The 24,094-nt window shown below is 46.7% G+C and overlaps 1 protein-coding gene across 1 annotated transcript in view; it reads right to left on the bottom strand.

Annotated features, from left to right (window-relative positions):
• The window catches only part of ROPN1L (rhophilin associated tail protein 1 like), a 266,828-nt gene extending 245,099 nt beyond the window's left edge, over positions 1 to 21,729 (bottom strand). The window contains exon 1 of the mRNA XM_078685744.1: positions 21,449 to 21,729. Coding sequence (XP_078541870.1) covers positions 21,449 to 21,579 — 131 coding nt within the window. The 5' untranslated portion in view covers positions 21,580 to 21,729. The remainder of the gene's footprint in view (positions 1 to 21,448) is intronic.
• Between the last annotated feature and the right edge of the window lie 2,365 nt (positions 21,730 to 24,094).

Genomic DNA, 24,094 nt, shown 5'->3' with positions numbered 1-24,094 from the left:
AGGCACTAAGCCTACCAACAGAAGTGAGGTACCATTTCTTATCAGGAGACTTAGTGGCTTCTCGTAAATTACAGAACTTTCCATCACAAAAATGTGAGGAAAATGTGTTTTTTTAGACTAACTTTGAGATTTGCAAGGAATTCTGAGTAACAGAACCTGGTGACAGCCACATAAGTCACCTCATTCCGGATTTCCCTGGGGCCAAGTTTAAAAAAAAATGACAGGCTTACTATGTTTCATCATCATCTTCATCATCAAAAACGTTATAACGATCACCAGGATCCTAAAAAGTACACAGCACAAGTATAAAAACAGGAATATAAACATTTAAGAATAAATACATTAAAAATAATTTCATTTGATTTGCGAAGAAAACAAAAGAGTGTACTGAGGCATGCCTTGCAATGTTGATTCTTACTGTTAATAAAAAGAATTATATAAAAATAAAATCATTAGGTTGATGTGCAAAGAGCGAAATGCAGCAATTCCTAGAAGAATAAAGTGCTTCATGCAAGTAGCTTCCCACGCCTGATCCACACTGCGTACCAGAATCTTGAGAGGCCAAAAACCATTGGTCTACGGGTATCAATGTATAATGTTCTCATTTCCTCAAGATAGTGTCCCAGGCCAACAAGTCTACACAATGGAAAAATCAATTTTTTCCTCAGGAATAAATAATAGGGGCAAAAGAAAAGCAAATGGACAATTGATTCTGGGTGAGCTTTACATGCTGGCACAAGACAACATAAGAAGCACTAGAACACCACTTAAAGCAAAATAATCTGGTGGGCAGAGTCTTATAACAGAACTGTAAAAAAAGTGTTTGCGTGCCAACGTTGGAATGATTTTATCTATAGTTGACTCAAACTATGGAACGGATTTAAAAAGCAGAAAGTCTTTTGTCAAACTATTCGCTGTTTCTGCCAGGGCCATTGCCAGTGTCTTTTCCCAATATAATTCTTTCAGCTTCACCTCGAGATTTGCACCATACTTTCTGGATTGGTCCAGAAGGTCTCCATCCCCAGCCTCCCTAGTAATTCGCCTAAGGAGATGAACCACCTAATAGATGGTACCTTCGAAAATTTCAGGAGATCCTTCAGAGTCTCTCGATAAGTTTCCAGCTCTTCCTCTGTCCATAGCCTACACCAGGCCATTAGCAATTTACAATTCAACTTGTGTTGCAACTGCCTATGGGCAAGGTCCAAGTACAGAGATTTCAAAGTGAACTAACAGGAAGATCAACCAGCCATCTTAGGAAGCGGTTTTCAACAATTGGAAGGGGGGGGATTGATTGCTCGTGCCCCATATCTCAGCACCATAAAGAACTCCCAAACCGTGGAGTTGTAGATTTCGAGTGCTGGGGCAATTTGACGAGATACCGTCTTCCTATGTATTTTGCTGATGTGGGCACATTGGTAGATTAATTGTAACTTTGCTTTTTCCATGTGTGCCCCCCAGTTGATCGATGGAGTAAGGCGGATGTCCCAGTAATTAAAGACTTCTACTTGCTCCAACTTGGCGCTACCAGACCACATCGATCTAGTTGTTGGTTTGTTTTTCCCTCTATTAAATATCATGTACTTGGTTTTTGTCTCATTTAAAATCAAGCTCCTGTCATCACAAAACATTATAAAATCGTTCAGGAGTTGTTGGAGACCCTGCTGCGATTTGGATATTAGAATCGTATCATCGGCAAACAACAGTGCAGGTACTCTTCTAACACCAATTTCACTGGCATTACAGTCGTCCCTGTCTACATAATCAACAACTCCATTGATGAAAAGAGTAAAAAGTGGGGTCGGGCGCCAACACACAACCCTGCCTCACTCCACGTTGGACAGGGAAAGTTTCTGTTACTTGGTGGTTTGCGCCCCACCTGCCCTGTGCTGTGTTGGATGAATGGAGTCTAATTAAAATGTTTAAAAGACTAGCAGGGAGGCCCATCTCTTTTAAGACTCTCCGAAGCCTAGCTCGGGGGACGAGGTTGAATGCAGTGTGCAAATCGACAAAGGCCACATATGGTCTGCCCCCCTTAACGACTACTTCCTTCCAGTAAATGCAGATAAGATGGAAGGCCTGATCCAGGGTACTGACTTTTGTACGAAACCCTGCCTGGAAATCACTCAGGATTTGGAACTCCATCATCCATTCCTGTATCCTTCCTAAGACCGGTTTACAAAAAATCTTTTGAGGGGAGTTTATGAGGCTTATCGTCCTATAACTCATCGGCCTGGATCTATCCCCTTTTTTGTAAATAGGCACTATTTCAGCATTCTGCCATGATGATGGAATAGGGGCACCAGACAAGATCAAATTCGTTACCAAATTTATGTCCAAAGCCCAGAGCATTTTACCCTCTCTGTATAGGTCATTAGGTATTCTGTCTGGCACACAAGATGAGATTGCTATTTGAGTTTCCTCCATGGAGATGACCAAAGTTTCACCTTCCCCTCCCAGAGACTCAATCCTCATCTCGCTAGTCTCATTACCTTCGTTGTACCATCACCATAGCGAGGGCCAAAACAGGCAACCCACTCTTCGGGCTGGACAGTGTATTCCAGAGTTTGCCTTGTCCCCTTTAGTCAGTATGCTGCCTGTCTCCAGAAGGCCTTGGGGTCTTTATCCATCAGTGCAGTATGTGAGGAGGCCCAGAGAGAACCCTCCTAAGCCTATTTAGCTCTGCCAATGGCTATTTTATACTCAGCACTACAGGGTGCAATCTCCGCGCATACCCTACATTTTAATGCATCGATAAGTGTCCTCTTAGCCTTCCTGCAATCCTGGTTATACCTGGGACTCTTAGTGTCTTGCAGCGGTCTTTACGTTGTCACCTTTCCCCAGCAATATGGGTGGCTGACTAAGTGTGTCCCTTATCTCGCTAAAGAACTGCTCGTGGCGGGCCCCAGGCTTTCCACTGCATCCTTAGCAGGTAGCTTGACCAGCTCCTTGATCAACTGCCTTGCTTTTGTTCTTCACTGCTTCTAAAGCTGCCAGATGCTCCTCCACCCAGCCCCACTTAACAGCTCTTTGGTTGTTTGTGACTGAGAGCACACCCAAGTCAGGGCACCCCATTATGGCGGTCTGTGGGGGACAAGTTTTGAAAACACAAGAGCAAGGGCGTTGTGGTCACACTCTGATCTTTTCACCACTACCATATCTTCCACTAAGGGCCAATGATTGGGGGTAATTAAGCAATCTATTCTACTGGTGTGACCGGGTCCATTAAAAGTGTGTTCCCCATTAGGGTCCGACCTAGTTCTACCATTTGTTGCTCTTAAATCGTGCTGTAGAGTAGGGGCAAGCACCTGGCCTCCTCTCTTCGTCCACCTTACTTTTGATAGATCTAAGGATTGACCACTCACATTCCCAGTCCTCAGTTAGGTCTGGAGGGGCGGAAGCAAGGGGTTCAAAAGTACAGTTAAAATCACCTGCCACCAATACTGAGACACTATCGGTGGACTTGGCCAGAGCATGGTCTAATATATAAATCAAATGTGTTTCCTCTGAGGCACGGTCCACTCTATTGTAGACATGAAAAATTCTGACCTTCCAGCCACTGAACAGGGTCAGCTCGAGGGCCAAGCTGTTCTGTGAATCAACACAAAGAAGCTTAACTTTGGACCCCAATGCATTTTTTATTTAAGCTGCTAGGCCCCCCCAGGATCTACCCCGCTCTTTTCTGCCAGCTTCAATAGTGTAGGCAGAAAACCCGCTTCTAAAAGGGTTGGTCAAACTCCAGGTTTCCTGAAACAGGATTACATCAAAGGTGTCCACAAAACTACACCAATCTGGATCTGATTGCAGCTTTAGAATCGCAGCCACATTCCAAACTAGAATGCTTAGGTTAGAAGAGACAGGTACCTCACCTTACATTGCGGGTTTAGGGGCTATACCACAGATTTCATAGGCAATCAGGGGCTCACCTACAGAAGAAGAAAAAGAGGCCCTACATTCTGCTGGCGTGCCACCAATTGGAACTGTACTGGTGGTTTCATTTACAGTCAGGGGGCCGGTGTAATGCTCAGTGTTATATGCTTAACTTCTAGATATCAAAATTTCTGATGGAGGCAAATTCAATGAGGGCCCTGAGTTACTTAGATTTCTTTCACCGGATTGTAGTTACCTTAGGCCAAAATATGTTCCACAAGGGCCGGTGCATGATCCTTCCCCAGTAAGTCTATGGGGCACTAGCTCCCACCTTGAAGGGCATCTATACCTAATAGAGATAGAGGTATTGGCTGGGAGAATGGTACGTGAATCTAATGCCAATAGTCCAATGACCATATGCTTATCAAAGAACCTGACTTCAATCATGTCCCTGTCATCCCCAAGGAAGGAGAGTCGTCCTGCATATTAAATGTTGTCTCTAAATATCGAGTAACAATGGCGGGTGGATCTCAGCCAATAAATTAATTTACTTTTTAGTGAGTCATGATCTTCAGACCCAAACCAAGAGAGTTTGGGCACTTCAGTGAGGTAAACCATATCTCTACCTCGTATAAGTACCATCCCTTTCTAACCCCATTTCCCATATCTCCCGCACCTCTGCCGAGGAGTATGCCCTTCATCTAGGGTCACCTCACCTTTACCTATTGCTCGGGATCGGGCTCTGACATGGACAGTACCTGACTGTGTGTTTCTAGTTGCCAATGGATATATAGGATTTATATGGTGATTCCTGGGGCTGTCTGGGGGTTGGGATAAGGTACTGTGTGGTGTAACTTTATTCGGTGGCTCTGCAATCCCCCAAGAGTAAGGCACTGTGCCCCTGTCCTCAGCTGTGAATTGTATTACTGAAGGGGGTGCTAAAAGTGGCCCGTGGTACACCTCCTTCCTGCATGCTGCCCCCTCAGTTAGAGTAGCAACCTCCCTTCTGAGGGCAGCCACCTCATCTCTCAGTGACTCAATCAACGACTTCAGTTCAAGCACCGCAGGAGCATTAATTATTTGGTCATATCTTCCTTGTTGACTTATTGCGCCATTCAATACATGTTTTGTATTTTTCACAGGACACATCACTAAATAAAGCCTGGAATTGAAAGAGGCCAAACTCATGCTTCCAAGCTACACCCACAGCTGACTGGTTGTGGACAGCAGTAATGAGAAAGCATTGGGACTGCATATTACTCGCCCAACACCTGAGCATCTCCTACTTTTCTACCAGCGCCAATAGGGTATTGGAAATGAGGTGGTTGTGGCTAGGGCCCATAACTCTCTGTTGACCCGTCTGTGTTGCAGCCTCTCTGGAACAACGGTGGCATGAAGGCTGAGGAGAACATGTCTAAGGTGACCCCAAGCTGCCTGCCCTGCTGCAAAGGGAAACTGCGTTTACAACGCTGTCTCCACAACGCGGTACCTTTACAACACGGTCTTTACAACGACCGCGTTGTTACCATGCGTACCATTACATTGTAAGTCGTTTCAACGACTTGCTGTAGGGGGCGTGCTGAAGTTGGATTTACAATCCAACACCTTCCCTGCTTTTGCACAAACTCGAGTAGGATTAGTAAATAATACTATTCCTAAATCCAGCACGCCCCCTACAGCAAGTTGTTGTAATGACTTGCTATGTACTGGTTCGCGTTGTAACAACGTGGTCGTTGTAATGACTGTGTTGTAATGGCATGCGATGTATTCGCATGCGTTTTAAGGAGCCATAATCTGTTGCAAGTGTTACTAACTGTCACTTAATTTATAAATGTTACATATAAAAAGTGTATTATGGAGTGTTTCACTTTATCACCTTAGATTATGTCACTGCAATGCGTGATCTTTATTAAAATTAGAGAACCACATCCACTCCGCTGTGACAATTTTATTAATGACTCAAGAGGCAAGTCAGTTGTCTCATTTCTTTTATGTAAACCTTTTTTTTTTATTTAAATGGAACAACATTCAATGCCTTGTCAGGGGTAGTAAACTCTATATAAATACAATTACGGTATATGAAACCATAATCCAGAGAGGTTATTGTACAGAGTGCATCCTGAACTATTTCAAAGTTCTCTCAAATGTGTTGATCATGGAAATGAGGCACAGTCAAGACAAGTAATTGCCTAGGGTTTGGTCAAACTTGGATGATCATTTTGAAACCAGGTTTCCTGCTTAGATATTGTGCAATTCACATCCTGGGCAGATATCACATAACCTCCTCGTCCATCTTCCTCTCACAGTCCTCACTTCGGAGTTTACTCCACTCATGCAGAACCTAACCACTGAACTTGACTTACCTTCCCATTCCTAGATGGGCTCCATACCCCTGAGTACAACTACCTCACTTCCAGGGAAGGACTTCCTGTTTTCTTTATTCTGCAGCTGATTGCCATCTTGACTTCAGGTGTATTTTATTTTTCATTTGTTTGTTTTTCTGTGGGCCTTCTTTAGCAGTTCCTGTCATTCGTGGTCATTGCGCTTATGTGCTTGGCATGCGAGATCAAGAGGGATGTCTGTGGTGTGGTGTGGTGTGCTGTGCAATCAAATGCGACTTCAAAGGAATTCGGTGAGCAATCATTTCCTTTTTTTTACTTATATGGGACTTCACCGTGTTTTACTTGTTTCTTTTAGGCCCGATGTTCCTGGTTGCTAGACACTCCCGCAACATCTGTTTAGGGGCCTTTGGTGATGATACGCTGGAATCGGAGGGCACGTGGCACCTGCCTGATTCCAAAATGGTGCCACCAGAATAATCTGCATGGCATCATGGCGCTTCCGCTTGACCCTCGTTATGGGAGGGGGAGCGTTGCCTGGGTTTCTGGCCAGTTCATTTGATTTCAGAGACAGTTTTCCTCACAGCGGTGGCCTTGTTGGTCTGTCTCCTTGAGGGCTTGGGCCGTTTTTACAGGGCTGTGCTGGCTTCGCTAGTCAAGGGTCCTGGTGCAGTCTCCTGCCTGTGCCTGGAACTAATTAGTGGTCTGATCATTAATGAATGAAAGGACACCCAGGTGGTTGTTGGCCCATCCTCTGGGGTTACGGCATCCCCCCGACCTCCAGGCCATTATTGCGGCAGTTGTGGAAGCTGCTTTTTGGGCTTGTGAGGTGGCGCCTCCTGCCAAGGTGCCTAGGATGGATCCTTTTCTCGCAGAGGAAGAGGTTGCGGTAAAGGGCCGTTTTATGCAGGGCACGGACCTGGCTGGAGTTCTGCAACACGTGCAGGAGAATGTGGGCTTTGCAGTGGCTGCACTGGTTCCGGCTGAGGAAGACTTTTTCCCCAATATCAGCGGTCTGGGCCAGACTCTTTTCCCTTGCATGCTTCCACTCACAGGGTGCTGACAAATGAATGGAAAGATGTGGACGAGCAGGCTTATCCCCGTTTTTGCTGAAAAGTTACCCTTGGATAACTTTGGGGAATCATTATGGCTGGATTGGCCTCTCAGGGGGCAGTGGTGTCTGAGGATGCTTTGCCTTCGGATTCAGTGGACCAGAAGGTGGAAGGGGCTGTGAAGCAGGTCTATACTGGTTCGAACTTTGCTGTTCAGGCCAATGCCTACTCCTTTTACAACATTCAGTTCCTCCTGAAGGACTTCCATTGTTTGACTCGGAGCGTGCTGGAGGGTACGGATTTTTCAGCATTATTGCCTTTGATGGAGCCACAGGTGTGCTTCCTTTGCTACATCACCTTTGATAGTCTCCGTACTTCTGCAGGTGTTTCTAAAGCAGAAATTGCCACCTGGAGAAACATATGAATGTGGTCAATGAAGGCTGATGCTGCGCAGAAAGTGGTCCTTCTTAAACTGCCTTTTACATTATCTAAGGTGTTTTTGCAGTGACTTAAAGGACATGATTAAAAAGTCTGCCGAGATTCGGAAGGTGTTTACTCATGTTTGCCCTGTTTCCAAAGGCTGAGTTTTTGGGTTCCAGAGGGTTTTCCCGCTGAGGTAAAACCCTGCAACACCAGTACTTTCAAGGCAGGGGTCATGGCTAGGGCGCCCCTCATGGTGACAAATCCCGGTACTCCGCTGCCACATCCTCTCCTGCACCCCACAAGGCGTGACGGTTCCAGGTTCTGTCAGTGGGGCGGCGGGGGTGTCTTCAGTTTTTTCAGGACGTTTGAAATTGTTTAATTCCTGATGCCTGGGCCGTCCAATTGGTCTCTGACAATTACAGCATAGATTAAGACTACCCATCAGCATTTTTTTGAGACTCTAGCTCCTCGTTCCCCAGCAAAGTTGTCTGCACTCCTTCAGGGGATTCAGTTACTGCTCCAGAAGGCAGCCATTTGTCCCATTCCATCAGGGTAGATATTCCAGGGGTAATTTTTCCTGCTTTTCCTAGTCCAGAAATCTTCTGGGGACTTCAACTCTGTGCTGGATCTCAAGGGAATGAATCAGTACATTCCCCATGTTTCCTTCAAAATGGTGTCCCTACAGCAGATTCTGCCACTCTGGTGGAGGGGCGGATTCCTGACTTCCATAATCTCCTCAATGCATACCTTCATGTCCTGGTGCATCTGTCCCTGCATTGGTATCTCTGATTTGCAGCCCGGGGTAACGACTTCCAGTTCCGGGTCTTTCCCTTAGGTCTGGCCTCTGCTCCGAGAGTGTTCACCAAAATCTTAGCTCCTCTGGTGGGTATTTTACATTCTGAAGGTATCCAGCTGTTTTCCTATATGAACGACTTGATGATTACCTCTTGTTCGGTTGTATGACGTTACAACGCAGGCTATTACAACGCCTGCCTTTACAACGCGGTTTTTACATCGCAATCCATTACAACGCATAGCGCTTTGGGGTGTTGGATAGTGAAAAGTGTAATTTACTATTCCAACACCAGTCCCCGTGGACACTAGGGAAGGTGTTGGATAGTAAATTAAACTTATTCCCTATCCTATAGCGCCCCCCAGCGCAATGCGTTGTAATGGTTTGCGTTGTAATGACCGCGTTGTAATGGTAGTGCGTTGTAAAAGTTTCGTTGTAACAGTTGTTCACCAACTGGAAGAAGTCCCAGGCCGAGCCTTCCCAGGATCTCCTGTTCATTGAAGCATGCTTCTGGATGGACTTGGGGGAAGTCATGGTGTCCGAGGAACGTTGTGTTAGACTCCTCTTCCATCTGTCCTCTCTCCTTTTTTGCCCCTCAGCCTCTGCCAGGACTTGGCTTCACAGTCAGGAGGATAGGTCCTTTACTTTGGCTCTGGCTCTCTGGTTCCTTGGGGCATGTTACACCCGTATCACTTTGTTCGCCATCTCCTGGGGCATTGGGACCTGTTGTCTCAGTTGTGCAAGGCTTTGATTCCTGCAACACCTCAGATCTGCCAGGATCTCCAGTGTTGGCTGGACCTTCTTCATCTGTGCAGATTTCTCAGTCTCGCCTGGTTCTCATGACCAATGTCAGTGGGAAAGGCTGGGGGGTGAATACTCTGGGGGATACCGCAGCTCAAGGGCAATGGGATCCACTAGAAGCGCGTCAATCTTCCCATTGGAAGGAACTGGCAGCTGTCCTGAAAGCCTTTCGTTTTTTCCCCCCATGCTGGTGGGTACCTGTGTGTGTGGAGATGGACAATCAGGTTGTCCGCTCTTATCTGACCCACCAGGGGAGCATGTGTCCTTCTCTCTTTCTCCTTGCCCAGAAGAGTAGCCTTTGAGCCGAGTCCCATCTCCTGGCTCTGTCCTCAGTGTAACTTCCAGGGAGGGAGAATGGGCCTGCCGATGCTCTGAGTCAGAGGTTTCCTTCCTCTGTGAGGGTGTGTCTGGATCTGGGGGTCTTTCACTTCATCCGATGCTGGTTCGGTCACCCATGGCTGGATCTGTTCGCCACTGAGGAGAATGCTCTTCTTCCCCACTTTTATTGTCTGGCTCCCTCTTCGGGGACGTGGGCTGTGGATGCTCTGGAGGTTCCCTGGCCTTTGGGTCACCTTTATTGTTTTCCACCCATCCCGCTTCTCCCTTGGGTGGTCCAGAATGTGGTCAAGGTCCAGAGGGAGGTTCTTCTGAATGCCCTGGCTTGATAGAGATGCCCTTGGTTTACTGGTCTTCTCCGTCTGTCTGTCACGCCCCATTAGGTATTACGATCCTTCCGTCTCCCCTATGCCAGCCTCTCCTTCCTTTGAACTCTCTTTGCAGGTTGAAACTGGTGGTATGCTACTTAAACATCAGCTCCACTTAGAGCGGGTTTGCACTCTGGATGTGGCAGAGTTCATCCAGCAGTCTCTGCGGCTGTCTCCCCATAAGGTGTATGAATGCCACTGGTAGAATTTTACGGTCTGGGAGTCAGGATTGTAGGAGAGCAGGATCTGCTTCTTATAGTTACCCCCACTTTCTGACGACGTTTCAATGTTTTTCGACTTTAGTCTGGCTAGGGCCCTGCTATCCAGGACCCCAGCCTAGCTGCTTCCTCTCTAAAATGATTGCATGTACTTTAAGTACACCACAGATTGGATTCTGGGGTACCCTTATAAGTCCCTAGTATATGGTATCCTATATACCCAGGGCATAGGCACCCCAGAGGCCTCTCAGGGGCTGCAGCATGTATTATGCCACCCCTGAAAGACCACTCAAAATGACACAACAGGTCTGCTACAGCAGCCGATGTAAGGTGGTGTATGCACCCCTTTCTTAGATATAGGTTCCCTATATCTACCTTATATCACTGCACATATAAACCTATCAGTCATCCCTATGGCAAGCCTTATCCATCCTGAAGGCAGGGTGCTGGGTTTTGTGTGAGAGAGTGCCAATGCATGAGCAGGGCCCCTCTGCAGCCTTCAGAATCTATTATCCGGGGTTGTTCTGTGATGCAGCCAAACCATATACTCTTCAGTGGAGTAGTGTGGCTCACTGGTTAGAGGCAGCAGACCCGAGAGCAGAAGTCGGCCCGGGACCAGGGTTCGATTCCCGACGCGGCAGGGTCGTGGACCTTGGTCAGCGGACTTGATAATTCTCGCTTCGGTGCTTACTCTAATCAGGGATCACACTCGGCAACTCTGGGCATTAGCTTGCCTAATCTCCACAACGGCCCCACCAATTCCAGGGATGCCTGGCTCCACCTTGGGGACTCCCAGCAGGGACCATCCCACAGGGAAAGCCAGGACGGGTTCCCCAGAGTTATACAGCGCCGGGACGCCCCGTTGCTGGGGCAGCTGTGCGCTTTACAAGTATACTACATTTACATTTACATTTAAGTGCATTATAACCTCGCGGTAAATGCTAACTTTGGAATGGCTGCAAGGAAAAATGTCGTTTTTGGTGTCAAATACCTTGAATTCATACCTCCCCACCAGTCCTGGTGGGCGAGGTATGATTCCACCCTCCTAGAGGGAGAAATAGGACTACACCACTACACCTGGTACCAGCTTAACAGAACCCTGACCTCAGAAAATGGATGCTGCAGTCACAGACACGAGTCTGCTGCTGGATGAAACTCCGGCATGGGAGGCTGGACAATAGGTTTCCTGTCACAGGGAGGTGTAACCACCTCCCAGACAGGCTTTATTTAGTGTATTAGGGCTGGGTGGGTGCACTCCAAGAGTGCTTTGATGTCGTCAATGGGGGCACATTTGGTGTCTCTGTGCATAGTCCAGCTCAAACCGGTTGCAGGGGCTACCAGCCCCTGCTCTGGTGCGAAACTTGACAAAGGATATAGGTGTAACCACCCCTCTATCCTGACTTTCCCATAGGTGAAGCCCCAGAGTTTGTCCCACCCCTTCATTGGGTATAAAGTATGAACCTCTGACTACAGGACTTTAGATTTACCTGGACAAAACTCTGCTACAGAATCCCAGAACTTCAACTATCTACACTTCGTTGGATGACCGAAGAATCTCCCTTTGGAGTAAAGGAGTTACTCCCCTGCAAGGTAGGCACTAAAGACGCATCTGTCTGGTTGGCAACTACGCAGCGCCTGAAGGACTCAGAAGAGTTTGCAACACAGGAGGTGGGTTTCCAAGCTTCCCCAAGGCCGATCCAAGCTCTCAAAAAACCTGAGATCCAAAGCCCTTGTGGGGACTGTGCAACCCGAACCCCTGGACACCGTGCACATTTGGAGCAGCATATGCTTCTTGGCGATCCCAGAGGCTGTGCTTTCGGCTACTTGTAGTCCAGAACCCCAGCAGTGATTCCACCGAAGATTACTGGCCTACTCTCTGCGAGTGACCCGTGGGCAGGTATTTAGTGATTCCTCTCAAGGTCCCTTCGCGATCCCTTGTCCATCGACTTGTGGGTCCTTGAGAAGGGTACTGTAACTCTGAATGGGCTTACCTGGTTGCTCCAGATGTGCCCTGACTCTCCATCACTTGGGGAGTCCCCGGGACCCTGCTGGTCCATCCCGAAGCCATTTTATTCTCATCGCGCGAGTTGCTGTTGCCAAGGCTTGTTGGTCTCCGATCCGGACACTGACCCCCCCCAGCACTCGACATCCTTCGTGGGACAGCTCACCTGTGGACTCTGGTCAACGTCTTCTAGTCCCCGAGGCAGCGGAGTCAAGCTTCACCTCATCGTACCTGAAACACTCGACATTGGTGGGCATTGGTCTACCGTGCCCCTGGTCACCCTGAAGTGACCCAGACTCTGCCCCCCCTGCTTTCAGGTTCTTCACATCTCTGATACAGGCTTGGATCGCACCGGACACTTTTCCTTTCTACGGCAGCAGCACTTTGCAGCAACTCACCATTGAAAACAGCGACGATTCTCAACACCATTTGGCACCTATGCACCCGGCTTCCCTGGGTGAGGTAACACGAGTACTCCGGTGCTCACGTTGGTGCTGGCCTTAGAATCTTCTAAGTCTAAAAGTGTTTGCTCCAAGTCCTCTCTGAAGTGTCCTGCAGGAAGGTGGATACCTGACTATGGTTATCCCAGATTGTTTGCCTTGTGTTTAGCTGGTTTTCGGCTTAGTTGGCCTGGGATCCTGCTAATCAGGGCCCCAGCCTATCTGCTCTCTCTTTAAATGGACTCCATGTACTATAGGTACATCACCAATTTGGTACTGAACACCTTATCAGCCCCTGTACGGTGCACTATAGGTGCCCAGGGCATATGTGCATCCAAGGCCACCAGGGGCTGCAGCATATCTTTTGCCACCCCTGGCTGGTCACTTAAATCGACACAACTGGCTGATCACTCAGCTGGGGCAAGGTGGTGTACTCACCCCTTGCTTAGATATAGTATACCTATGTCTAAACCTATATCTGGACACATATAGACCTATAAGTCACTCCTATGGCAGGCCTTTACAATCTTGGAGGCAGAGTGCTTGGTTGTATGTGAGATGGTGCTCTAGCATGAGCTGAGCCTGTCTGCAGTGTTCGGAACCATTTCCTTACTGCTGTTCCAGTGATACTGCCATACCATATACTGTTAAGTGCATTATAATCCTTGTGGTTAATGCTAACTTTGGTTTGGCTTCATCAAAAATGTTGTGTTTGGTGTCATACACTTTGGAATACTACCCCCTCGCCAGTTCTGGCGACGGGGGTAGCATTCCACCCTTCTAGAGGGAGAAGACATGTTACTTTACTTAAAACGCGGTTAATCCTAACCAGAGCCTCAGCATCACAAAATGGATGCTGCTGCCCCGACACAAGTCAGACCTCCTGCTGCTGACCGAAACTTGGCAGGGGAGGCCTGGACAAATGGTTTCCTGTCACAAGGAGGTGTTACACCACCCCAGACAGGAGATAGTGGATTGGAGCAGGGAGGGTTGAAAGAAACTAGACACTGCCTGGGGCGCACAAGGTGTCCCAGGCAAAATCCAGTCAAACCAGTTCTGGGGCACTCCAGCCCCAGCTCTGGCACGAAACTGGACAAAGGGAAAGGGGTGTAACTACCCCCTTCCCAGGTCCCACCCATAGGAGGGACCTAGCAGGTAATCCAGCCCCTTGATTTGGAATAAAGTTAGAAGCTGTGCTGATGCACATCAGATTATCCTGACTGAAACTTATGAAACGAAACTCTGGACTCTTCGACATCCCACTCGACGTGGAAGACTGAAGAATCTCCCTTGTGGTCAAGGAGTGACCACCCTGTGCAAACAGGCACCATCCAGCTCGTCACCGTTTGCTTTGTTGCAGTTCCCGCCAGAACTCGAGCGACAGAGATCGACAAGACCCAGCATGCCTGCCTTCCAACAGCCCGATCCACAGTCCCTGCAAAGCAGAGACCCGTGGAGGCGACCTGAAGCGTGGGGCCGGCCATCTTGAAAAAACAACGAAGTGCTGACGTGCAGCATCCGAGGCTCCCTCGAAGCTGTGCATTGGAGTTTGAGAAGCTCCAGCCCGAGCAGCTTTTGCACCGAAGCTCACCCCTCCACATTCATCGAGTGCTGCGTGGGGCCCTTTTGCATTTTCCTGCTTGACGCGTTGGTCCGGTCACTTGCCCGTTGGCTAGTGGCCCCAGTACCGACGAACCTTTGAATTTGCTTTGCTGGTCTGGTTGCTCCAGACTGGCCCTCGCTCCCCTGAAAAGGAGCACCCGCTCTGACCTTGCTGGTCCGAGTAAGAAGCGATCTTCGAATCCTGCGTGGGTTGCATTTGCCAAGGCCTGTTGACTCCGATCCGGAAGCCGACACCGCCGACAGCGAGAGCCTTCGTGGGACAGCTCGTGATTCACTCCAGGTCATCCTCGGTGCCCCAGAGTCCACGTGGCAGCGGAGACAAGCTTCACGACAACCACCTGATTGCGCCCGACATTGCCTGGTTCCTTCCTGGTTCCTTCCGGGTCACTGGCTAGTGACCCAGACTCTGTCCTTTCTGCTTTCAGGTACTCTACATCTTCGATCCACCCTTGGATCCAACCGGACTCTTCTCTACTGGCCGCCTGCAGCATCTTCATCTCCAGGCACCCTAGATCTACACGACGAGACCCGACACGGTTTTGCACCTGTGCACCCGCTTCCTGTGGGTGAGGTAACTCTTGAACGCCGGTGCTCCTGTAGTGGTTTACACCTCTAGTGTCTAAGTCTAAAGTTTTGTCCTTCTAGTCCAGTCGGAAGACTCTTAAAACTGTAACTCGATAACTTTTACGCACCATTGACTTTGCATTGGTGCATGCATGTGCTTTTAGCGCTGCACCCGATTCCCGCGGGCTACTCCCGTCCTAAATGCTGTTAGTCCAGTGTAGTCCCAGCGATTCTCAAGGCCCTAGGCCTTACCAATGATCGATTAGTGATACTTCTCCCACTTTTTTGATATATGGTTTGAGTGGCGACCGGCCTCATCCATAATTGTGCAACTTTCATATGTTATACTGTGCTTTTGTTTAAACGCTTGTGCTTCTATACTCATAAAGAGTACAGGGGATTATTCTGAGAATAAATACATATATTTTTATAATATATAACTTGTGTGGTGTCCTTTCATTTGATATTACAGGATTGCATATGGTAAAACAGCTGGCTTCACATGTCCTCTTGAGTTAAGCCTTTAGGCTGTTTAGTCCATGCTACCTCTAGGATAGCTTGTCTTTAAGGTTGACTTACAACCATCACCATAAGGGATTGTTTGGACTGATATAAGGTGCCCCCAGAATTGGAGACATCATACATCAGGCCAACTTCTCACATGTCCTTAATCTTTAATTTTCCAACAGCGACTTTCCCATAGGATTGTACGGAGCTCGCGGCTGTGTTCTCACACTGCACGTGTCCCCCGTGGGTCCCCTGTGTCACTGCCTTGGGTGGTTCCTTGGGGTCCCAGCGATTCTACGTGCTCTAGGCACTGTGTCTAGTCAATTCGTGGTTCTTATACCACTTTCTTAATATATGGTTTGGTCTCCCCGTGGGGCCCATTGTATATTGTGCTATTTACTTAAGTTCTATCGTGTTGATATTGTGTATCTTGTTCTCTAATCTCATAAAGAGGTTAGTAGAGAGTGTTTAGTAATAAATAAATACATATATTTTATGTATAAACCTGGTGTGGTTCTCCTTTCATTTGGTCAGTTTCTCTTTGCCAAAGTGGTCTTTCTGGTGGTCTTCTCTTCAGGGAGGCAGGTTGGAGAAATCTGAGCTTTGCTGTCCTTCCCTCCTTTCCTTTGTTTTTTTCCGGACAAGTTGGTACTTTAGCGTTGTCCCACCTTCCTTCCCAAGGTGGTGTCTTCTTTACATTTGGATTCAGATATTGTTTTGCCCACCTTTTCTCAGTCTCCTGTTTCTGATGAGGAAATGGGTTTGCATTCACTGAATGTTAATTGGGCTCTTTCTGTTTATTTGTGGTGCACTGCAGAGTTCCATAAGTCAGATGCCTTGTTTGTCTCCCATGGTTTGGCGGGGTTGCAAGTCACCCCTTTCTACCTTGTCCCTGTGGATTAAGTTGGCCATTTCACATTCCTATTCCTTGGGCGACCAGCCTGTCTGTCCTTGAGTCTTTCCCTGTGAGGTCTACTAGTGGGGTTTTGGCCTCCTGGGCATCCTTTGAGGGGGCTTCCATTCGGGACATTTGTTTTGCTGCCAATTGGGCCCAGCCCCACACGTACATGCCCCACTAACGTTTTACTCATGGCTCGAGATGTCTCTTCCAACTTTGGTACCGCTGTTTTGAGTTCTGCTGTTTTCCTGCGGCATGATTTCAGTATGCTTTGTTTCATTAAACTTCACCTGTTTTGCATTTTCTTGGTGTGGTTTGTTACAAAATCAGTGGTGGGTTTGGGTACATACTCCCATGTTAGGGCTGTGGGAGGAAAATGGATGAGTGGGTAATGCCTGGTTAGTTACTAGTAATATTCATTTCTCTGAGTCCTCGTCTTCCTCGTCACAGTCCCGAGTTCCCACCGCCTCTCCCTGTGGTCCACTGATTTCGGTCTATGCTTGGTTAGTTCAGGAATTCAAAAGGGGATGATGGACGGAGCGTTTGAGCAAATCAAACACTCACATCCAGTCAACTGATCTGGGTTTAATCCATCATCATTCTTTAGCTCACTCCGCCACCCCAGTTCAGACATGGCCGTATGCAAATCAGTCTGACCCTGTGCCTCATGGGAACAGTCCAGCCCGAACTGCCAAGCCATGTCTTCCCTGGATCGGAAACAAGCATCCTGGGACCGGTTTCGGATTCATAATCCTCATCAGCCAGGCTTTCTTGAATCCAGTGGCAAAGTGAGCAAGGGACTCACGTCTGAGCATACCCTGCCAACTTAGGGCGAACAAAGCGATACAAAAGGGGATGATGGACGGAGCGTTTGAGCAAATCAAACACTCACACCCAGTCAACTGATCTGGGTTTAATCCATCACCATTCTTTAGCTCACTCCGCCACCCCAGTTCAGACATGGCCATATGCAAATCAGTCTGACCCTCTGCCTCATGGGAACAGTCCAGCCCGAACTGCCAAGCCATGTCTTCCCTGGACCGGAAACAAGCATCCTGGGACCGGTTTTGGATTCATAATCCTCATCAGCCAGGCTTTCTTGAATCCAGTGGCAAAGTGAGCAAGGGACTCACGTCTGAGCATACCCTGCCAACTTAGGGCGAACAAAGCGATACAAAAGGGGATGATGGACGGAGCGTTTGAGAAAATCAAACACTCACACCCAGTCAACTGATCTGGGTTTAATCCATCACCATTCTTTAGGTCACTCCGCCACCCCAGTTCAGACATGGCCGTATGCAATCAGTCTGACCCTGTGCCTCATGGGAACAGTCCAGCCCGAACTGCCAAGCCATGTCTTCCCTGGACCGGAAACAAGCATCCTGGGACCGGTTTCGGATTCATAATCCTCATCAGCCAGGCTTTCTTGAATCCAGTGGCAAAGTGAGCAAGGGACTCACGTCTGAGCATACCCTGCCAATTTAGGGCGAACAAAGCGATACAAAAGGGGATGATGGACGGAGCGTTTGAGCAAATCAAACACTCACACCCAGTCAACTGATCTGGGTTTAATCCATCACCATTCTTTAGCTCACTCCGCCACCCCAGTTCAGACATCGCCGTATGCAAATCAGTCTGACCCTGTGCCTCATGGGAACAGTCCAGCCCGAACTGCCAAGCCATGTCTTCCCTGGACCGGAAACAAGCATCCTTGGACCGGTTTCGGATTCATAATCCTCATCAGCCAGGCTTTCTTGAATCCAGTGGCAAAGTGAGCAAGGGACTCACGTCTGAGCATACCCTGCCAATTTAGGGCGAACAAAGTTATTTCAGGAAGTCCTTCCCAGGAAGTGAGGTACTTGTACTCTGGGGTACGGGGCCATCTTGGAATGAGAAGGGAAGTCAAGTTTGGTGGTTAGGTTCTGAATGAATGGAGTAAACTCTGACAGGCGGACTGTAACGAGGAAGACATGGACTCAGAGTAATGAATATTACTGATAAGTAACAGGCATTCTTTCCCTGTTCTGCCCTAATGACAATTTTATTATTGACCAAAGAGGAAAGTTGGTTCTCTTGCATCTCCTATGAAAGGCCTTGATTGTTATTACAGACGGAGAAACATTATGGACTATTAAACTATATACAAGGAAGGCTTTTGCACAGTGCACATCGTGAACTGGATTATTTGAAGGTGCTCTGAAATGCGATCATCACTTCAAAAGAGGCAGGGGGAGGAAAAATAATTGCCCAGGGTCACACAGTTTGGTAGCTGTAACTGGAACCAGGGTCTGTAGGTCAGTGCACCATAACTAGTTTTGCCCTGGTTTTAATAAAGTTGGGTAGCATCAGTATCAGCACAAGCTTTTCTCATCACAGGGCAAGTGCAGTTCGGGGATCAGAAGTGCAAGCTTCGCTGGTTCAAAGAATGGAGCTCAGCACAGTAGTAGCAGCCTCACACATTTTGCTATCACCCCACTTGGTGGCGCTCATTTTATCTGCAAGCATCAAAGAATAGGTGAAAAGCATCAAAGAATAGGTGAAAAGCACCAAACATTAAAACAGATAGTACGTTAACCCAAAACCTGTTACAGAAGCCTTTGCTGCGTAAACTAATGTTTAACTCGAATGGGAAATAGGTAAAAAATAAAACTGAAACCGTCTATCTTTGCTTGTAGTGGTTCTGTTTACATTTTTCTAACATCTGCTTACATGTTCAGCACTCTCGCCATAAAAATTGTCTGTGCCCTGGCCTTACCGGTTAGTAATGTGTGTTGCTTAAGTTCCCGTGAAATGAGGTAAGGCTGGAACTCTTGCTCACAGACCAAAAAGAGTATTTACGCTGAAGTTGTGCACAATCAAGAAATCCTTTATCAACTAAAATGCCATACAATATTGAAGGGTCTATATACAATCTACTGAATCTCGGGTACCTAGCATGGAAAGGCTACAGTAAAAGAAATATATAGTGATAAACACAGAAATCTACACATATATAAGTGCATATAAGTAGTTAACAACAAGGCTGTGTTATCCACTGTAGGGCTGTGAGTGTCAACATAGACAAAGAGACCAAAACAAGTAGATGCGACATTGTGGACTGAAAATGGAAATTGCCACCACGGTGGACAATCTACTTAAATTATTGAAAATAGAAAGCTAGTATTGTCTCAAAGTGTGAAATACAATAGCTATAGCATGGGCTCTTTACAGAGTGACAACATTGCTGTTTACTGCCTTTCACATGCACACATTCCGAAATGGGGAAGTAACGCATACGTTGTAATTTACCATCATGGCCTGCAGAATAAAAAGACAAGCATTTTTTTCAAAAATTACCTCAGAAAACGCAGATGAAAATGTCAAATTCTGTGAACAATATGCGCATAATGCCACATCATATCCTAATACAAAGTGCGCAATCGGACGAACCTCTTTTCACAAGTGAATAACAATGTAATTCTGCTTAAGATAATAAGGCACGTTACAGCTGTTCCCTTCAAGGCTCTCCCGAAGGCGCCGCTAGATTCACTAAACAGAGGGGATTTCTGAGCAATCAAGTGAACCGGCCTCTAACATTTAATAAAGGCTGGGGGAAATCAATATTCTTCTGTTGGGAAAAAACCCACACTTTAGCACAAAAATCGCTCACAATGACACACATCCCATTACCATTCGCCCAGAAAAGGATCCCGTTTGAAGGCAGCCCTCAATACTGCTCCACTATGACTTATGAATGTGGCCTGGTATCACTAGATATCCAGGACTCTAGCGCGCAAAACAAGTAGAAAAATTCTTCCAATAAAAACAGTTAATGGAAATATTTTTATCGTTGATTCGTCAAGAATTCATCAAATAAAGTATATAAACAGTTTAAGCAATCGTTTTGAAAGTCATCACAATCACAATATTTATATCATATATGCTTATGACACAAAACATTATATGCTAAAAAAAACAATGCATTTCGGGGTAGATACCCCTTCATCAGGGGTCAAAATTGTAGATTCATGCGGTAAAACTATACCGAATGAAATGTATCGTAGTTTACGTGCAATCTGTATCTTGGTTATGAACAGTCTGCAAATCTTGCGTGTGGCCACTATATTAAAGTATCTGCGAGCCTCGACATAAGTGCAGATGGTCTCGCTCATATGTGTGCTTCGCCTTATGCGGATAAGTTTTATTTTTAATTGAATAGCGGCGTCCTTACACGATAGCGTCCTCGCAGATACTTTAATATAGTGGCCACACGCAAGATTTGCAGACTGTTCATAACCAAGATACAGATTGCACGTAAACTACGATACATTTCATTCGGTGTAGTTTTACCGCATGAATCTACAATTTTGACCCCTGATGAAGGGGTATCTACCCCGAAATGCATTGTTTTTTTTTAGCATATATTGTTTTGTGTCATAAGCATATATGATATAAATATTGTGATTGTGATGACTTTCAAAACGATTGCTTAAACTGTTTATATACTTTATTTGATGAATTCTTGACGAATCAACGATAAAAATATTTCCATTAACTGTTTTTATTGGAAGAATTTTTCTACTTGTTGTGCGCGCTAGAGTCCTGGATATCTAGTGATACCAGGCCACATTCATTCTGTACATACAGTTCAGCAGGCACTGATCTAGCGCAGCACACTTATCAAACAAACGATTAAGTTCACATTTAAACAGAGTGCAATACCCCAACCCATTCATTCACTATGACTTATGACCACAAATGATGGAGGCTTGGCATACCTCAGCAATACCATGTCTGCGCGTTCGTGTTCCGAGGAGCGGTCTGCGGCATGTAAACACAGACTGATGACAAGACCTCTGAACTGAAAGAGTAGTATTGGTATATGAACCAGAAAGGGAGCAAGATGTGACACATATCTATCACCACACCACTGCAGTCACGGCCCTCGGGTGGCATGACGGGTAGCTTTAGGGAAGGGACAAACTCAAGCTGGACAGCCTAACACAAATACATCCAGCAAACAGAAAGCACGCAAATGTGAATCCCAAGATGTAAGCTTCCGCCTAAAAATGCCGTCATCCTAGCTAACGTCACAGGCACTATTAGACTGTGCTACTCACATTTCCGTAACCATGACCGACTAGCAGGAACTTTGACTTTGCTTAAAGCATGTCCTCTGTTGGCAGTGTGCACAGTGTGACGCAGACTTAGTGAAAGGACCCGTAAGGTTATACTTACGCAGCAGACCACTGCAGGACATCATGCGGCTGGGTCCTAATAGCAGCTTTGGTAAATTGCTTCAGGAGATCCGGGAGTTCAGGCGGAATGTTGATTTGCTGCGCACAGAACATTGTTTCCGGAGGAGGCATGATTTGTGTATAAGCTGGGACCACCACAGCCTCTCACCTCGGGCAAGCCTGGATTTCGCGGTACAATAACAAAGTCCCCGACCTAAAAACGACTCTGTGTACTGATAGCCTGGGTTCGGATGGGCGGAGCTCCGGGCTCTGTTGTAACCGAGTCGCATGGCAACCGTCCTTCAATGTCCACAGCTTCCTGGCAACGTCGAGAGGCGAAGGCGTGCACAAATAATACGTTACACATGGAATCGGCACCTTTTCTTCCCTGTGCATTCGGTGCCTTGCCCACATGTATGTGGTTTTATAACAGCAATCGCAGAAGACGCACACCAAGAGTCGTGCTGGGGATCAGCAGAAAGAGTAAAACAATTCTAAGTAAGGTGTTCCGTAGCAGCCATTTGGTGTCCTGTTCGTTACTGCCACTTAATTTCAATTTCAGCTAGCAGAAGTCAGGGCACGAATTTTTTTTAAGTAAAAACACTGGCTCAGCATTAATATACTAATTGTTATTGTGAGCTTTGTGGCATTCCAAGTTTCTAACTCACCCGAAAGAGTGTACTTAGTGCTCAGTTTGAGACCGATAATAATGTGGCCCCAGGACACGAGAGATAATACTCCCAAACTGTCACAGTTGGGTCCCCCGAACCAGTTCCTATATGAACTGCAATGAAGATACATTTTCTTGCCCCTGATTCTCGAACAAAACTAGCCCTGCCACTGTCCATCAGCCTAGTGTTCCCTACAATGGCAGTGCGAGCTCTAATTGCTAGTGTCAGTCACAGCTGAAATCATAGCCTTCCCTCCTGTTGCGCGTTTCCTTAAGGGCCCAGCCACTTAGTTTGCTCATATTTTAGTTTGCTTGTACATTCAGGCTGCTTTGCCTTCCACACATTACGCTTAGCACGTTTATTTTTTGTGCCACAACATTATTTTAGAAAAACTGCAAATTTTTGTTATCGGTGTAGACTGTCTGAACATCTTGTACAAGGTCAAATAACACTGTGCCCAGTCTTTCTGTGATCAGTTATCAATCGTAGCTTGGCATTTAGACAAAACATACATTTACATCTGCTGTATTCAAGAAGGTACCTCATAACATATACACCGAGGCGTACCTTTTTAAAAACAAAGAGAAGACATTCTAGCAGAAAAAAGGTCTTGAGATGAGAGAGCTGCACCAGCTGAGATGGAGAACAGCTATTTATGCATCACAGGTATGGGGGTTCGCCACTAATCCCAAAAATCTATAATATAAAATTGTTGGGATATTAAAAAAAAAAATGTCTGAGTGCTGTGTTGTTCCACAATTGGTAACGCGCATTCTGACATTTTTTAAACGCAGGTATGCACAGTATTTATTAAAATACGGCACACCCCTGCATTATCCCTAGCGCTGGCGCTAAAAAAGCTGCCTAGCACCATGTTGCAAGGGTGCCTGCGCTGCAGGGGCGATTGTTTATGTACAGGAAGGGGCACCTTCCTGCACATAAACAATCTCTGAAAGCAATTCGCTGTTTCTACATAGAAAGAGCAAAATACCAGAAGAAATTAATTATTTCTCCTGTTATAGCCATCCTAAGATCAGGTTTTACCTGGTCTTAGTTTTTGGTGCAGCCACATTCTTGTAAATATGGGGCAGAGTCAAAAAGCAATGGGTGTTGGGGCGGAACACACAATGCAACACCTATTGTACGCCCCTTTCACGCTAAGTGAAGCGCGAAAAGGGGCCTTATTTACAAGGGCTTAATGTCGCCTTGTAAATAAGGAGAAGGAGCTATTGCCCCCAGAACACCAATAAAGAACTAGTTACTTACCTTCGGTAACGCTTTTTCTGGTGAATACTGTATCTGCCTATGGATTCCTCACCTTTTGAATATCCCTTGCACCAGCATTCCGCAAAAACTTTTTCCTAGCTCTCCACGCCGACGAGGTCGTCACAATACTATGGCTCCTCTCGCGACTTCGCATGACGTCACTGGAGCCATAAGAGATCCTCGTCGGCGTGATGACATCAGTTCCACCTATTTTTTGCGTGCCTCCGAGGCAAACAGGTGAACCGACAACAGATTCAAAGTATACACAGTACACAAAATTCATACCAATACACATAGTGTAAAATTAAGAGGCATTTCCTATAAATACACAAAGATAGATAGAAGAGGCAATGCAAAACAAACATGTTAAACAATGCCAACTTTAAGGTGTACAAGGGTGGACATCGGGGAAGAGGGTGGGTCAGTGTGGAATCCACAGGCAGATACTATATCCACCAGAAAAAGCATTACCGAAGGGAAGTAACTTGGTCTTCTGATGGATACATCTGCCTGTGGATGCCTCACCTTTGGAATAGAATCCCACAGCAGTCCCACTCCCGGAGGAGGGAGTCCACCCTTCTATACCAAAAAGTCCTACAGGACAGTGCGCAAAATAGCCCTCCCTCCTTACCTCGGAATCCAAGCAATAATGCTTTGTGAAAGTGTGGAGGGAGGCCCAAGTCGCAGCCTTAAAAATGTCCACAACAGGA

The sequence above is a fragment of the Lissotriton helveticus genome, chromosome 4_1 (assembly GCF_964261635.1).
Source record: "Lissotriton helveticus chromosome 4_1, aLisHel1.1, whole genome shotgun sequence".
Lineage (NCBI taxonomy): Eukaryota > Metazoa > Chordata > Amphibia > Caudata > Salamandridae > Lissotriton > Lissotriton helveticus.
Note: the sequence above shows the minus strand (reverse complement) of the source record. Positions and strands in the feature narration are given on the sequence as shown.